The 17,459-nt window shown below is 41.0% G+C and overlaps 1 protein-coding gene across 1 annotated transcript in view; it reads right to left on the bottom strand.

The window, feature by feature from the left end:
• Nucleotides 1–1,109: 1,109 nt before the first annotated feature.
• Nucleotides 1,110–17,459, bottom strand: part of LOC107101005 (rho GTPase-activating protein 35-like) — an 18,308-nt gene continuing 1,958 nt past the window's right edge. Inside the window, exons 2-7 of the mRNA XM_015399736.1 lie at nucleotides 10,310–14,216; nucleotides 10,011–10,152; nucleotides 2,435–2,512; nucleotides 2,192–2,323; nucleotides 1,717–1,822; nucleotides 1,110–1,606 (exon numbers count right to left, since the gene is read on the bottom strand). Of these exons, the coding sequence (XP_015255222.1) occupies nucleotides 1,192–1,606; nucleotides 1,717–1,822; nucleotides 2,192–2,323; nucleotides 2,435–2,512; nucleotides 10,011–10,152; nucleotides 10,310–14,029 (4,593 nt within the window). The 5' untranslated portion in view covers nucleotides 14,030–14,216 and the 3' untranslated portion in view covers nucleotides 1,110–1,191. The remainder of the gene's footprint in view (nucleotides 1,607–1,716; nucleotides 1,823–2,191; nucleotides 2,324–2,434; nucleotides 2,513–10,010; nucleotides 10,153–10,309; nucleotides 14,217–17,459) is intronic.

A 17,459-nucleotide genomic window follows, 5' to 3' on the forward strand; every position in this document is an offset into this window, starting at 1 on the left:
GTTTTCTTGCTAAAAGCCGAATGATGCAGAGATGCTTTTATTTATACACTCCCAGGAACCAGAAAGGCCAAGCTTCAGGATCAGTCTGAGGAAAACACTTCATTTTTTTTCTTCTTTTTCTCTGTTCCAGTCCAATAAAAACGAAAAATTCCCAACAGTACCAGTAAAACGGACGGACAATCCTCCGCCATCCGAAGGGGTTTTCTTTACAGAACCTTCATTTGCAAAGCTGCCGCTGAGCGAACGTTTCCGGAAGCGCTCCCCACCAGTCCGATCCGGTTCTGAATCAGCAGAATCAACATCAACCCACCCCAGTTAAAGGCTCTTAAACGAATGCGAAGAGCTACGGCTAGCAATGTACTGCGCTTAAAGCATTTTGGTTTCCATGGATACCAGATGATGATGATGTGAGACATTCAACATGGTGACGGTCCTTCAGCAGTCTGATAAATCAGAATCCAAGAGGAGAGAAAGATGAACGATGAACTTCAAAGAGATTCAGACTTTCCCATTTGAGGGGGGGGGGGATTACTTGCCTTTTTGCCCCCTTTTTTCGAACAAAAACAACACCCCCTCCCCTCTCCAAAGCCACTACATAAGAAAGAAAAAGAAACAGACGCATCATCATCATGAACCCCCCCACCCACCCTTCCCTCCGTGGCATTTCTTCATTTTTTATGCTACACTATTAAAAAGTGCTTCAGAAAAGGTTGAACCAAAAACAAACCGGATGTAAACAAGGTTTGATCTGCCGGAGCTGCTTGAGGCCAACGGGTCCGTGTGAAACTAGAGATAAAGGAAACAGTGATCATTAAAGTGCATCCCTGGACGTAACCCCCCCCATTCCTCTGCCTGCCCCCCCCAAACAAGTATGAGAAAGGCTGAAACAGAATAAGGCTGAGAAGGATCCTCTGCTTCAGAGGCGCCGGCTCCTTATATCCAGTGGCGGTACTCTTAAAAAAAAAAAAAAAAAAAAAAGAAGAATTTTACACGTAATAAAACCATCATGGCGGCCACCAGTCACCCGCCCCGCCCGGTATCAGATAATTGAAGCATGCCACGTTTCACACAACTGCCCCCCCCCATCTTCATGTGTTTCATGTTTTTGTTTTTTTTTTAATCTCTGGCGTTCGAATGCGTCTCGGCATTCAGGTCCAGCATTGGCGAGGGCGCACGGCCGTGGCGTCTCTCTCACAGTGTCTCTTGCTCGGCAGGGGGGTGGTGGGCGTGGGGGTGCTGGTGAAGCGGGGGCAGCAGGGACTGCAGGGGCGACTGCGGGGTGGTGGGCGGAGACTGCTGTTGCAGGGGGCTAAAATGTGCGGCGGTGTGTGGGGGGGAGGAGCGGTAGCAGGAGTAGGCGGAGCTCCCGCCCAGTGTGGTGGTGGGCGAGGCGGGGAGGCCGCCCAGGCCTGTCGGGGAGTCGATGAGGGGCTGGTTGTAGAAGAAGAACGCGCACTGGTGGATGAAGGTCTCGATGATTGTCTGGTAGGTGCGCGTGGCGGTCAGGGCGTCCATGGTGGTGAAGTCAGGCCTCATGAGGGTGGGCCAGAAACAGATGGACAGGTTATCGCTGGTCATCAAGTTCACCCGGCTCAGCTGGCTCACCCTGAGAACAAAAACACACACAGGGCCTCACAACAGCGCTCACACCCCTCCGTCCTCCTCAGGGTCTGAATTCCTGCCGCGGTTTCTATGACGGTTCTCATGGAGGCTCACCTGTTCAAGTGGCTCACTACGTATCTGAAGACATCGTAGTTTTCTCTGGGGAACTTCCTCAGGACGTCCTTCATGGCGTACAGCCTCTGCTCCCTGTCCATGATTTCTGCAAACAGAATCCAACCAATCAGAATTCAGCTCAGATCACGGAGGGACATTTTTTCTATTGTTTCAAGCAAAAAAAGACCAAAAAATGAAAATTATTATAAACATTTTAATAATAAAAAAGTTATCTGGGGAGCAAATATACGCTCACTCAGATTTTCTTCTAAAAAAAAATGCTTAAAAAAAAAAATATGATTTTTCTATAAAATGTGTTCTTTGCTTTTAACGATACTGATAAAAAAAACCCTCCATACTGGATGACCAGAGAAAGCTTTCTTCTCAGACACTGAAGAAAAACATGAGAGCTCCCTCCGCCTCTTCCCTCCTGATGAAACCAGCCACCCCTCCCAGCGCAGCAGGGTTTGCTTACTGAAAGCGTCCAATAGCTCCACCTGCAGAGCACAAGGCACCAGGGGCTCAGGCAGCTCTGAGAAGAAGCTCTTGAGAGCTCCAGCCACAGTGTTTATGGCGAAGTCCTTCTCCACCAGGTCCAATCCATGGTCTGCATGGAGAACACAACAAAAAGGCTCAGGATGAGAAAAGGACAACTTCCCATTGGCTGACGATCCCATCTTTGTGTTTACAGAGAGAGGAGATGGCAGATCCCACTCACCCTGCTCAAACTGCTTCTGCATGCTCTCCATCTCCGACTTGTTGCCGCTCACACGGTACAAACCTTCAGTGTTCAGGCCTGAACAGAACATAAACACTTTATTAGCCCTCCGAAGCACAACATGACTTAACATCAGGGGAGAAACAATCAGATTAATTGATAACTTAAATAATTACGATTAATATCATCCATCGATTCAAACCTAAAAGGAAAAGTTACCGATATCATCTGACATTAAACGCCTATATCCTTATATTCCTCTTTAAACGTAAGCTTTTAAAAAAGGCCAGGCCTGAAACCAACCCTGCTTAGTTTGGCTAAATCTCCCCAACCCAAAGACTGCCGAGCGAGTTCAGTGAAATTATAGAACGTTTCCCCTCGGTGCTGATCGGGTCTCTGTTTACAATAAATATTGATATTGCTTTATTGCCCAACTAACCATAATTTAAGAGGACATGATCATGTTGCAGAGATCTGCTGTTGGAAAAGATGCTCAGATCGTTTGCACTTTTCATTCTGGATTTCATCAAAGTCCAAGCACCCAATCAAAGTTAAACGGAGCTTTTCCATCACTGTTTAAGCTCTCTGTGTCATTCTGCAGGCCGTCCATAGTAAATGTTTCCAGGCTGATGCCTGACGTGCACCATGAAGGGGCAAACCAGTAGAATCTCACATTCTTAAATGAAAATGGCTACTTGCTATGCCTTTAGTTTGACAGTGCCTGGAGCTGATGAACATCAGCAGATGTCGCCTTAGCACCAAGGCTGAAGAAGAAGAAATACAAATCCAACAATCGGGTCTTGGCAATGGGACGGTTAAAAATTTAAACGATCCAGCTGCTGATGAGTTGACCAGACTTTTCCTTTCAGCTAAATCTAATAAGAGATCACAGGGATTTAACTGGACAAAGGTATCAGTCAGTGAAAGGCTGCAAAACGTGAATGATAATGAAAACAGGGAAAATTACAGAAACTCTGCTTAAAATATGCCAGAGCTGGATGGAAACAAACGTTTAAGATGTTAAAAAAAAAGAGAAATTCCTAACTAGACATGTTTTCATCCATTTGACCTCAGAGCAGCAAGTTCGCTGCTTTCAGGGGAACTCACTTAACTCGCCAAAAAAAGAAGATAAAAGTCACTAAGTTTGTCTCTAATTGCTTCTTGAAAAAATGTTAAAGGGTCTAAAAAGACCCCAAATAAAACAACATAGTTGGCTCAAGTGGTCTGCCATAGCAGCACAGCGGCCACCAGTTAGCTTCATATGCTAACCAGCTTCTCTTGGAGAGGGGCGGCCTAGTGGATAGGGCTGAGAGCTTGTGGTTCTGAGTTCGACTCCCACAGACTCTGGGTCTCTGAGCAAGACTCTTAACCCCACACTGCTCCCCGGGCGCTGCACAATGGCAGCCCACTGCTCCCCAAGGGGATGGGTTAAATGCAGAGGTAAATTGGTTAGATCAATAATGTTAAATTATTATTTATTATAATTCACAGCAATCAGAGGAGCCAGTGTCATGCTAAAGTAGTTATCCCCCCCAGAATTTGAATCCCCTTACCGGGTGCACGCATGGAATAAAAAGAGCTGATCAACATCACTCCGCCTCAATTTAGGGTGGCCATTTCTATAGCACCAAAAAGGTGCATATCAATAAATTACTAAGGTGTACATAACTTGAGTCATGGAACTGTGTACATGATACTTGTTGATGGCATTAAAATGAGTTCTAATAGCATTAAAAGAGCATTAAATTAGAGTTCCTCATTCCTGTATAAACCATGTGAAAGTTTAATTAAATATGACATATTTAAAAAAAATCCCCATCATCATCCAGCAGATGTTCAGTTTCTGCCCAAATATTTTCTTTCTGTTGTGGATTTTTGTAACAGGAATAGCTAGGATCATCCATAGGTTGTATGAACTCTGTTTGTTCTCTGCTTCCAAACTCATCATCTCATCCATTCCTGCAATAAGAATTTTCTTTTAAAGTTGTGAGATTCGCTCTAGAATCTCACAACTTCTTCCTGGTCTGTTGAAGCACCAATAGTCTGCATCCAATTATTTAATTAATTGCTCTTAGCTTTTTGGATTATATACGAACTATGCTCTAATTTCTAGTTACCGATCTGTTTTTACTATAATTTAATTTAATAAACAGGGTCTTCTGTACATTCTTTTTCCTGTTTGGTGTGATTGCAATTGCGGGTCTTGATCTGGACTGACCGGAGCGGAGCAAATAAAGAGCTCAGTTCCGTATTTTGATGGTGAAGGACAGAGAAGACGTACGTGGACAGAGATGTGCGGATGAGTAGCGGAGGATGTGGAACAGCTCTCATTGATTTACATGACAGACAAGTACTCCGCATGATGTACATGAGCGGAGCTGAGCGCTGACGGAGTATGTGGAATCTGGGGGTAAAGGAGGACAAATACACATCCGGCTGGGTGCGGCGCCGGCCGCCGGACAGTGTAATGAAAATCCGGACTGTCCGCCCTAAAGCCGGACATCTGGCCACCCTACCTCAATTCCATATGGGTAGTGCAAAATACAGAAATGTAAAGTCATGTACACTCCATTTACCATTTTATATTTATAATAAGAATACATTTGACATCAGTTTTTTTTTTATATTATATGATGACAACAGTTTTCAATGAGATGAGAATATTCAGACACCGTGATACAATGAGGTAATTCTTTATGGGACATGTTGATACAAACAAGGAGCCGTTGGCTTTTAGAGAAAGGAGTCTACAGTGTAGGGGTGGAACGGTTCACAAAATCCACGGTTCGGTTCGGTTCACGGTTTCGTGGTCACGGTTTTCGGTTCGGTATACGTTGATTGTTAGCCCGAAATCCCATAAAAATTAATGAAATAAATGAAAAAATCCAAAAAATTAATGAATTGTAATCATTTTTAATGATTCGCGGAAACCCTGGATCATTTCCGCATGTTTTGCTGCTTTGAATGTAATCATTTCGCGCATGCTCTCTACGATCTACAAGGAACTCAGAGCGGAGCGGACGGGAGCCACAGTGGATGCTGTAGGCTTTGCTTTGTGCAGGCGGTCTGGAGCGCAGCGGAGCGCTGACGGAGTATGTGGGATTTCGGGGTTAGCAAGACATGTTGGTCGTGTTGCTGTTAGCATAAACACAAGGTGTTGCACAACGCTTGCACACTGTTGCAATTTTATCCACAACTTTCTTTCCGCCGTCATCATAGGTCACTCTAAATGCTTCGCTTCTTCTTCTTCTTGTTTACTACTGGTAGTTGGCTTTGTCGCAGTACCGCCACCTTCTGCTCTGGAGTGTACATGCTTTGCCTATGACAAAAAGGAGCAGCGCATGAACCGAACGCAACACACGCGAACCGAACCGAGGCAGTCGAACCGAACGGTTCAGATGGTTTTCATAAACCGTTCCATCCCTACTACAGTGCTGTCAGCATCCTGTTATAAAGCAAACGCTCACGTGTTTTTTTTTTTTTTTTTTAAACCAATATCACTGGCGATATTCTACAGAAGAGGATTAGGGCCACTGAGTGGCCTAATCCTGAGTGGCCCACTCAGTTAACTGATTTTTTTATTTTAATTCAGTATAATATGAGAAACAAGTCAGAATTCTGAGATCAAAGTCAGAATTCTGACTTTTTTTCTCATATTATACTTAAGAAAAAAGTTTTTTCTCTGATTTTTGACTTTAATCTCAGAATCTTGGATCTCAATGTAGATGGGCACCATGAAGGAAGAGATGTGGGAGTGATGCTACCTCATTAATGGAAGAGCAGAAGGTGATTAAAACAAAAGAGCTAGTCTCTAAAACAGACATGGCTACGGCTTGATGCTAACATGTCAGAATTCAGTCAAAATTCTGAGAAAAAATTCAGAATTCTAAGATTAAAGTCCGAATTCTGAGAAAAAAGTTAGGATTCTGAGATTAAAGTCAGAATTCTGACTTTTTTCCCATATTAAACTGAAATAATATTTAAAAATCAGTTAACTTTTTTTATTTTTTTAGTGGCCCTAATCCTCTTCCGTAATATTCTGCTATAACATGTGAAGTTCAGAATAAAATAACAAAACTACTCTTTCATAAAGATAACACATCTCAAGTTTCAGTTAGTAGGTAGGAACTCCGTGTGCTGTCCCGGTGAGGGGATACAGATTCTCGCTGGGTGAACTATCTTAGCATGACACCGGCAACACTGTTTTTTCAAAATAAAGTATTTTTAACATTTGAAATTATTTCAAATTATAATTATTAATATTACATTATGTTATATCGTTTTTTTTTTCTTGGTTTTTTTTTTTTTACAGTGTATAATTTTTTATTCATGATGAAGGTGCGGAGGCTTTTATTTTCCTGTGGCAGTGCGCCATCTTCAATAACATGTAGGAAATACAGATAAAGTTATTTTCCAGCAGGACAGCAATAAGAACAAACAGGATTTCATGCATAGATATGCTAAAATACACGCAGCAGCAGAACAGGAGGTTATTGTGGTGGTCAAATTATTTCTAATGGTGCACTCACACAGCAGGCGGTGATTTCCACAAGCCCAGCAGGGAGTTCACTGCTCTGCATATCAGATACACTGTGTTTACCCCCTGGACCACAGCATCAAATAGGGCTGAATGGTTGTTGCTTCTTTAGAGCAGGTTTGTGCATTTAAAATGGTCATTTGTAGTAAATAATAATTTAAAAAAAGTAAAAATGATCACATGTGCTGTTGTTGTTTCAGAGATAAAGATTATTTTCTAGGTCACTCAGAGGTCAACTATCCCCCCATTAAGCCCTGAACTGAATGAAAATGATCTAGCCTACTTTTTCAGACCTGCTTCATTTCTGCAGGTAAAACTGTTTGTCTTGATTTGGTTTTAAAATTAAATAAATTATTTATAAATAAATAAATAAATTATTTTTCATTACTGCTGATGATGTCACCATCCCAGCAGATGTGTGCTGCACTCGTTTCCTGATATAAAGCTATTACATAACATCACATGACAATCCCGGAATATAACAGTGGGCATTATGACCTTATTTAGTGGTTGAAATGATTGTTTAATTTTTGGTTAAACTCCAGCTTCTGAGACTCTCTGCTTTTGACCTGCCGTTACCCCTGGCAACCCCATGTCATTTCCTGTCAAGGTCTTGCTGTCGGAATTTCACAATAAAAGCACAGGTGAAACTTAACATCAAGGACTGCTGCTAAATTGTTCTCTATGAACAACTTTTGAATTGCCTTGGGGAGACCATCAATTTTTGGAAAAAACAAAGCGTCTGCAGCATTTATACCCTGTGCAGATTTTTTTCCTGTTCTGGTTCGTCTTTGTTCAGAACAAAGAGCAAACTGACATGACCACACTACATGAGAAAGTAGAAAGCACAGCCATTTACAACTTTATCATAGCCTCTCCATGCTATCCGAGAGCTACATTAATTTTCTTTCCTGGAGTGAATGTGTTATTAATATTTACGAGCCAAATCACGGGAGTTCTCTAGATCTTTACATTTGTGAACCTTCGCCAGGCTTGCTCATAATGTTTTCCACATGGTTTCGTCCGCATAGTTACAAATTTCATAGTTGCTCCGAGAGGAAGCCCAAAATGACGTCATTTTGACCTAGCGGACATGTCAAGCACAACTCAAGCTTAAGAGTTTTGGGGGATCTTCACAAAGGGTGTCATCAACAGCCACTTTGCACAGAACAACCTAAACATGGACTTCAAACCTCACATTCTGAGCAACGTCAAAGGCTTTTCTAGCAAACTGTTCAAACATGAACCCTGCAATGAGACTATACTATGGGGCCCATCAGATCCGCCTCAGGTCTCCTCTAAGTAACACTACATGCGGTAATTCAAGTAAAAGTAGTTTTAAGTCAATAGAATTTCAGATCAAATTGTCTGAAATTACCTTTTCCTTAATTGATCTTATGGTAAATTTTTTAAGATACCAAACTTTTGATTTTTTTTTTATCAGTTAGCTATAATCAGCAAAAAGCAACAAAGGCAGTCATATTGGTTTCAATATATTGGTTAATATCAAATCTAAGAAATTCCAAGGGGTTAGCCAGGACCAATTACCTTAAATTCAAGGACCACATGTGTGAGTAAATGTGATTTCAGTATAATGCAAATTAAATGAGAAAACTAAATTAACTCATATCTACAGTAGATGGACATGTTTAGTTCTGTTAAGATTTTTCAGCAGATGTGTTTCAAAATGTTATCTTATAACCTCGTATCTCCAACCACTGACAAAAAACAAAATGCTTTTTCTTGAATTCTGTTGACAGAAATGTTTTGCAATTCATCCTGAAATCTAAATTTTCTCGATATAGCGCGCAAACTTGATGACTAACTCAACTCTACTGGTAATTCACCTGCGGGAACCTCGCAGGCACAGAAAAGGACTTTTAATGTGTAATTTTATGGCTGTTTGAAAAACTTACAGGTCATGGACATTTTATTCACATTCAAAAACTCTCAAGGGTTCTAAAGACCTGTGTAAAATGTCAAATCTTGAAAAAAAACTCAAGTAATTTCAAGGTGTTTTTATGGCTGTTTTCAACTAATTTTCAGGATATTAACTTTTTTTTTCAGATTCAAAAACTTTCAAGGATTTCAAGGTCTTTGAGAAATTTTAAACCAAAAAAAATTGTCGAAGATATTTTTAGGGCTGTTTTAAAAAAACATTCTAAGCCTTGAACTTCAACATACAAATTGGTAAAGATTTTAAAAGCCCAAGCGGTTCTTACACGTAAAATAAAAATGAAGCACTTTTAAAGACAGATGTCTAAGGCTGTTTTCAAACTTTTCCAGGCTTAGAACTTTTTTTTATTTTTATTCCTCATTCAAAAAACCTTCCAGGTTTTTAAAGACGTAAGATTTAAGAAGGGGTTTGTGAGAAACATCTATTTTAAGTGACATTATTTACTACTTAGATTTTTTCTTCCACCATGTGGGGAAACTGGGTAGTTCTAGTTCTGTAACTAAGTGTAACACATAAAAAGATGTACCGCCATTCAAACCATTTTAAAAAGCGCATTTAAACAACATTTATGATTAAAATGGTTCAGCCAGCAGCCTGGAGCAGGACTGCTGCTTCCAGTGGATTTATGAACAAGTCGGCACTGATTCAACTGAACAGCATTTGGCTTTAAAACATTTGATTAATATAGATATCAGATTATTTCAGCCATAAAAAGAAATTAATATTGAAGGTATTGATCTTGAAAAGCTAGATGCTATGTTCTTGTTTAGCCTTTTTACTGATGAATGAAATTGTTTTAATTTTTCCACTTTCCTTGTATTATAAAGCACATTAAAGCCAATTCTTTTTATGGATTTTTTAAAAAGCCGTGTAAAAAGCAAATCACTTATTTAAGTGGCAATAACCACAGGCTGCATGCTAGGACTAATAGGGAATGCTCATTATGCAACATACTCATATTTCACGCTGTAAATTCAGCCGAGCCTTCAGCGTCAATCAGTCTGTTCACAACAGTACAAACTGAACTTTAACACCAAATGATTGTTGTTTTCTAACCTTCATAATACTCCAAAGGAACTTACCAGTTTTCTCAATGAAGTGGACACACTTCTCGATGAAAAGTGGAATAGGTCTGTCTGGGGACACCACACTCGCCAGCGGCACTCCAAAGTAGCTGCTCTCCATGGGCTTGGGAATTGATGGACGTGGCTTTGGTCTTGTTTTCTGCCGAGAGATGGATTGCATGAGGAGTTTAAAATAATGCTCAGTTGTCCCTCACAGTGACAGCTAATTTTAAAGACTTCAAAGGCAGATCAATGGTATTAGAAAAATGAAATAGCTCTGCATTATTACACCTACAATTTATATTGATATTCCATACCTTTGCAGTTCGCCTGAGGCTCTTTAGAATGTTCCTCTTCTTTGGGTCCTCAATCTCCTCGTTAACAAGACTGTCACCTTTTAAAGTCCCAAAGTCATCATCTTTGGACTTTGACAGAGCTCCCATTTCGTCGTCGCTTCCTATAAAGCTTGTCCGGAAGCTGCTGAACTTGCCCAGCCGTTTTGAGCGGTCGCGGTACAGACGGGGCTTCACTCCGACTGCTGAGAACTTCCTCCTTCGTTCCAAAGAGCTGCTGTCCGCCTCGCTGTCTGAGCCATTTCCGTTTGAATGCATCCGGTTGGAGTTGCGGATGGTTATGATTTTGCCCTGTGTGCTGTCGTGTGGAACCGAGTAGATGATCTCTTCGTTGCTGGGGCGGGGTTTTGAGACGGCATCGATAGGCTCTGCGTAGTCTGAGGGATCGTAACCCACATCCCCGCCAGGGACCCAGGTCACAGCAGAGGGCAGGGACCGACGGTGACCTAGAGTGTCGATGTAAGGGCTGCGACTCACTTTCCGGAAGTCAAAAGTGACGCCTGGTTTCCCCCTTACTGGGGGGGGTATTTTGTTGTTGAGCTTGTTTTCAAAGTCTCTGATATCAGAAATGACAGAGATGTCGCTGGAGTCTAAGTCAGGCATGTTGAAGCCACCGCTGTGAGAAGAGAGCGTGCCATCATAGTACGGGGGAGAAGGCTCAACATCATCCTCTGAATCCACGAACATGGTAACAGGACTAGGAGAGATGCAGCGCGGGGAGTATACGTTTTCATTGGTGCATGCTTCAGCAACGTTGTCATACATATGCGTTGCCTCCACGATGTTTCGCTTCTCCACTACCTCCATCAGAAATGAATGGAACATTTCAATTCTGTGGAGGCCTCCTATCACTCCCCCGGATCCACAAACCACACTATTGAAGCGACCCTCAATCTCACGAGCCAGCTCCTCCCCCTGAATCAGCTGTTCACAGGCAAAGTCACTATCAGTGAGCTCTGCCTTGCTATCTCCTACTGCCAACAGCTGAACAGGGATAATGTCCTGAACCTCACATAAAAATGCACACAGGGTCTCTAGGGAAGCTTTCCGGACGGCTGAGTACACAGCAATGTAGCCGTGCACCAACCTGCTCTTCCTCAGAGTAAAAGAGGCATGGTAGGAGAGGAGAGAAAGCTCTATGGCCAGCTTGTGACCCCCAACTGTCTGCTCTAGCAACACAGAAGTGCCACAGTTCGACATTGGTCTGCAGTGCTGATGCATAAGGAAAGGAGACAAGAGCTGTTCGATGTCATAGGGATCGCCGCACATTAAGCACATGACAATGCGTAGGTCTGCCTCTGGGGCTGGCTGATGAGGAGAGTCTCTGATACCTGGAGGCTCGGGCAGGTGAGGCGGGGAGCTGCTACTAAAAGATGTGCTCCTTCTAACATCAAGGAGCCCCCTAAGCACTTGGTTAATCTGAGTTTCATTTACGCTGTGGCCATAGCCCACGCCGGGGGAGGCTGGGTCTAAAAAGCTACACTGCAGTCTCCGAGCAACCTGTTGTCCCTGTGTTATTAGGTTTAAGGCAGTGTCTCCACCTATGTCAACGTATGAGCCCACACCCCTTTTAGTGACTAAAAGGAGAGACGTTGGCAGTTGGGCCAGCTGACTATCCCTTCGACCAAGAGTTGATTCTCTAAGTCGCTCGAGGCTTTCTACCACATAAGACAGTGAATCTTTTGAATTATACAGACAAAGACACCCATGAGGGGTAAAAGTGGGAGTGTGGAAGGAATTTACTGGAAGACGCACATTTCCCTCTATAGGCCGCAGAGTTAACTCATACATCTTCCCATCTAAAACGTACCAATCGTCATTTGTGCACAGAGCCCTAATCTCATTGGCGAATTCTCTGGCCAGCCCGTCCTTCCCTAGAATGACCAAGTTAATTCTATCAGCTTTAGTGTCCCCAAAATGAGCTTTCACGTCAAAGAAGGGGTAACATGTGGGAAAACGAGAGGCTAGGAGTTGCTCAATCTTATAGTCACCACAGTGAGGGCTACTGGGGCAGGTCTCCTTGGTGGGGTGATAGACAAAGTGGATGTGCTTAAGCACAAGAGCATCCCTTTCTGCAGGCAGCTTTTGCAGTGCCTTAAACCTCAGCTCTTCTCCTAGAACCTCCTGTATTGCTCCCATCTTCTCTTTGCTAGGCTTCGCATCAACTTCGAGCTCATAAAAAAGCTCAGAGTATTCGAGCAGAAGCTCCTGAAAGTCTTCTTTAGCTCGGTCAATAATCTCCTTCTGATGGCGGTTGTACAGTTCCAAGTACTCTGGCTCCTCGAGCCACTGGTAGAACTCTTCGTTCATGATGAAGCTGCGGGCCTCCTCCCAAGGTTTACCTGGCGTGACAAAGGGCGAGGATGCTAGCTTTTGCTTAAACTCTTGTCTTATCTCTGCACGCCTACATTCATTTCTTAGATGCTCCAAATGAGCATTGAAAATATCTTCTGCCTCAGCAGTCTCCAGCAGGTCTGAGGGGATTCGCTCATCCTCCATGTTGTCTATGTGAGACGTATCTTCCCATGGTGAATCCTCCAAGACAACAAACCAGTGAGTAAAATGTTGCTTGGACTCCAGCACTTTCTGCACTCCAGACCAGCTCAGCTGATCTATCTCATCAAGATCTGGCACCAGTGAACTAAGTGCTAAAGGGAGAGTGCTAAGGTATATCCTGCGCCGCCTCTCTATGTGCTCCTGCTTCAGGCGGTAGACATGTTGTTGGAAAAGCTTTTTGCATTTAGCCGTTCCTTCCAAGAAGACGTATTCTTTGTACTCTGGGGAGGTGTTCATCCGTCGACTGGCGTTTAACCAGGTCTCATTGTGATTTTTGACGATACGGTTGATGAGCCATTCATAACGATCCTTGGCTGAGGCGATCTGCTGACTCTGTAGTTTCAAGGCTTCAAAATAAGGTATGATCTTAGGCTTTCCCCTGCTTTTATCAATAAGCTGAACCAAGGTTAGGAAAGCAAGATCTACATTTATATTTGAGCGAGCAGAGGTTTCGACCACTGGGAGGCTTTTCTTTGTAATGGCGAAGGTATGCGCATCTTTGATGTAGCGCTCAACACCTTCGTCACATTTGGTGAGCACCAACACAATGGGCTTCTTGGTCTTGCTAAGCTGACTGTAAAGGTTTGTGACAAACTTCAGCTGGTCATCAAAGTTACGGTTCATCCCGCGGCTCACGTCAACACAAAGCAGGAAGCCGTCCACCTGCAGCTTCCCCTCTGGCATTTGCTTCTGCTCAAAGTCTTGCTCCAGACCCAGCTGATCTGTACAAAAGTACATGAGCTTCTCTGCTGAGGCCAACTTGGTTGCTGCTGCTCGTTTGATATAGGGCTGCATAGCGGTGCTACGGTGTGGCTGAAATGTCTGGTCATCGATGAATTCCGTTTGCTCCACAACATGCATCCTGCATTCAGGCCCCTCCTCCAGAACCCGAGACACCTCCCCCCAAAACAGAAAGTGGTCATTGTTAACCACTCGACCTCCAAAGTCACTGGTGCTCAACACTGATGTGTGATCCAGGTAGAAGTCGTCAGCACTAGGGCGCACAAACCGATTACAAAGGCAGGATTTGCCCACCCCACATTGGCCCTTCTCCTTCTCGGTTCCTGACAAACCCACCACAATGAGGTTGTAAATGGGCGACCTTGCATCTTGCTTTTTTGCCATCATAGCCTTCTGAAACTCATCCTGCCAGAAACAGGCACTGAATAAAAGAGATCACTCAAGTGTTTGTCCATAAAATGCTGATCTACAGGAAAGATCAGATTGCTCCTCGTTCTTCTGCCTTCAGTTATAATAAATAGTGCAGTGATATGAGGGATAGATTCTTTCATTCATTCCTTATAAGAATCCCATCCTGTCAAAACAAACAACAATTGAAAGTCAGACAAAAATGTCATTTTGTTTTCAATATAACATGCATAGAAGCACATTTGAAAATATATCACACTTTTAACTCTAAAAAAAACAGTATGCATCCAAATGCATTGTTATGTGTAATATCCACCTCTATAACTAAAACTAAAATTATGTTTCTATTGTTAAAAAGTAAGATCGCAAAGTAAGTTATGGGACGACAAAAGTTCACCATTTACCAAGTGTGATATTTTGCAAACAAAAATAATTGTTCCCTGAATGAAATTGCTCTCCTAAAATTCTTACAGTAAGTCTCCAAGTTTGTATGACGCCTTGTTTTTGTTGCTGGTAACATTTATTAGGAACCAAACCTAACATGGGTGGTGTTACAAAAACACAAAAGCCAAGCATTACATATCTGCTGGCAAAAGCTATTGCTTCTTCTAACACTGTGGTAGCAGCCAGAACTGAGAAAAACAGGCTTACACAGATTTCCATGCAAAGGGATTGTCTGTTCTGGTGCCACTGCTTTAACACACAAAAATTATTATAAACAAGTTTGACTTCCGTTAGTTGCATAGACCAATTTTAGAATTTTGCTCCATTATAATTGCAAGCACAACTCATGTTTGATTAAAAAAAAAACCCACAAAATTGAGGAATTAAACTTTGAAAAACATTTTAATAAAAAAAAAGGCTTTGTGAGTAGCTTTGCTGTTTTCTCAGATTTTGCTTTTTGTTTTGTTTTTTCAGATTTATCTTTTTTTTTCTGCCAAATGTTTAACAGACTTTTTGTTTCTTTTTTATTTCCCTTTTTCAGATTCACTTTTACACACTGCATTCTTCTGAAACTGGATTTTAATAATGAAATGTTTTTTTGTCTTTGGGGGCGGTCTTTCCATTGGAGTGGGGAGCATGGATCATGTCTATTGGTGTGCAAGGATGTAAGCACCATTTCTATTGGCCAAGAGGGAGCATTTATATTGAGCCTCAGTAAAAAGAACAAACTGAAAAGAAAGCTTTTTCTTAAACTCAATCTGAAAGCCAGATTTTTTTTAATTTGAAATATAAAATCTGGATAAAAAAAAATGGAAATAAAATGTAAAGAATAAATTCTAAAAACTTGCAATCTGTAAAAATAACTTCTGAAAAATATTAAAAAAAAATGCTATTTGTAAAAGAAACATGAGAAAACCGCAGTTACTATTAAAACCTTTTTTTAACATGGTTTTTCATAGTTTCATTTTCTTCCAACAAAAAAACGGAACAAAATCCACTCCATAAAATTGGCCTTTTGCTTGAACTCAGCACTTCGCTGATTAATTTGATCAAAAAATTAAACATTAATCTTCAAAATTACAGAAATCATTTTCAGCAGTGCTCAGCTGATCTAAATAAAAATCTAATAATTGCTTTTAGTTTTTTATTGCATCTGCAACATCAGACAAGAACTGGCATCCAAAACCTAAGGATAAGATGGTTGGGAGTGGCAGTGATGCTATCAGCTGATCAGTGAGCAGAGTGACATGCATATAAATGACTCGGCTTCTTCACTCGTTTTTTAAAGGCAAAGAAAATGAGGGACAGTGGCCAGATTGTTATTAATTGTATATATAATGATTATAAATATGCAAACCTTGATTCATTAAAAGCATGTGTTATCAGCCATTAGGGCTCTGTCCAGCCACATATCCTCCCATCCCCAGCTACCTTCATATGTCAAAACTACAGTCAAACCAGATAAGATTATAATTTCCTAATTCACCCAAGGTAAAAATAATGTCAATGAAAGAAATTTAATAGTCAAATTAGGCAAATGTTCAGATTTAGAAGAGTCGCAGGATTTATAAACTTTAGCTGTTAAATTTTGTGACAGAGGATAAAGAAAAACAAACATGTTCTAACATAGTACTGCTGGGTTATGATGCGCAGACATGATGTAAGGATATACATTTTAAAAGTTTTAAAAATATCTGGTGTGATTTTTAAAGATGTGAGACCCCCTTGCAAGACTTTTACAGATAGCTACAACTCTTTAGTTTTACAGATTTAGAATAATCAGTTTATGGACCATTTCTCTCCTTTTAGTATTTATATGAAGAAACAACTGAAGGATAGCTCTACACCCAGCTATGTTACACTCTTAGGCAGATAATATCATTTGTCTTTAAAAGTAGCAATGCTTTTAAGTTTGTTTTTTTTTTTCTTTTGGCCAAGTTAGGAGTTAATATGATGCTTAAAAGATTATAATTATGGCCATTACATATCCTGTCCATTAAATACTAGGGTTGTCAAAAGTATTGATACTCAAAAAAGTATCGATACTAAAACATTGTATCCAGATACGATACTTAATTTCATTTTGAAAAAGTATCGGTACAGTGCTACCACCAGTGGCACCTAAATAGTCATTTATCTAGAGTGCAGAAAAGAGGGAAATGCGTGCCAAGGAAGAATACTTAAGTTAATTTTGTTAGTTGTTTATCAAGCTTGCTTAATATTGTGCACAGCATACAAACTCAAAATATTGTTCCTATTGTTTATTGTATTTATTTATTTATTTTTTGCATTTTATTTATTGATAAAAATATTTTTGTTAAATATTTGGGTCTTTGTTTTTTTATCTTTGTGGTATCAAAAATGGTATCAAGTAATGAATATTTTTTTGAGTATAGGTATCGAGCTGAACATTTTAGTATCGTGACAACGCTATTTACTACAAAGAAAATTAATCTGTAGAATCTGTTCACGCAGAAATTCAAACAAAGGTAGATTGGAGACTGAAGGAGTCATGAACTTGCTCACCCTATCTATTTTTAAAGTGCAGATAACTGCCTCTATAATAGTACTGATGCAATAGTGTTACAATTGGCATCTTATAATTGAAGTGACCTTGGCTCCACTGGCTTAAGTATGGAAGAGGATTAGTGCCACTGAAAAATTTTAAAAAGTTAACTAACAAAAAAGTCAGAATTCTTACTTTAATCTCAGAATTCTGAAAGCTAACAAACATGTTAGCAACAAGCCGTAGCCATGTCTGTTTTAGAGACTAAACTCTTGTTTTAATGACTTTCTGCTCTTCCATTAATGAAATTGCATCACCAGGGACCCCTCCCGCGTATAAAAAGTCGACTAATTCCATCATTTTCCACCAATGTGTTACTGAAGCTGAGTGCTCCAACATCTCATCCTTCATGGTGTCCATCTACATTAAGATGAAAAATTCTGAGATTTAAGTCAGAAT

The sequence above is a fragment of the Cyprinodon variegatus genome, unplaced genomic scaffold (assembly GCF_000732505.1).
Source record: "Cyprinodon variegatus isolate N-32 unplaced genomic scaffold, C_variegatus-1.0 Scaffold1044, whole genome shotgun sequence".
Lineage (NCBI taxonomy): Eukaryota > Metazoa > Chordata > Actinopteri > Cyprinodontiformes > Cyprinodontidae > Cyprinodon > Cyprinodon variegatus.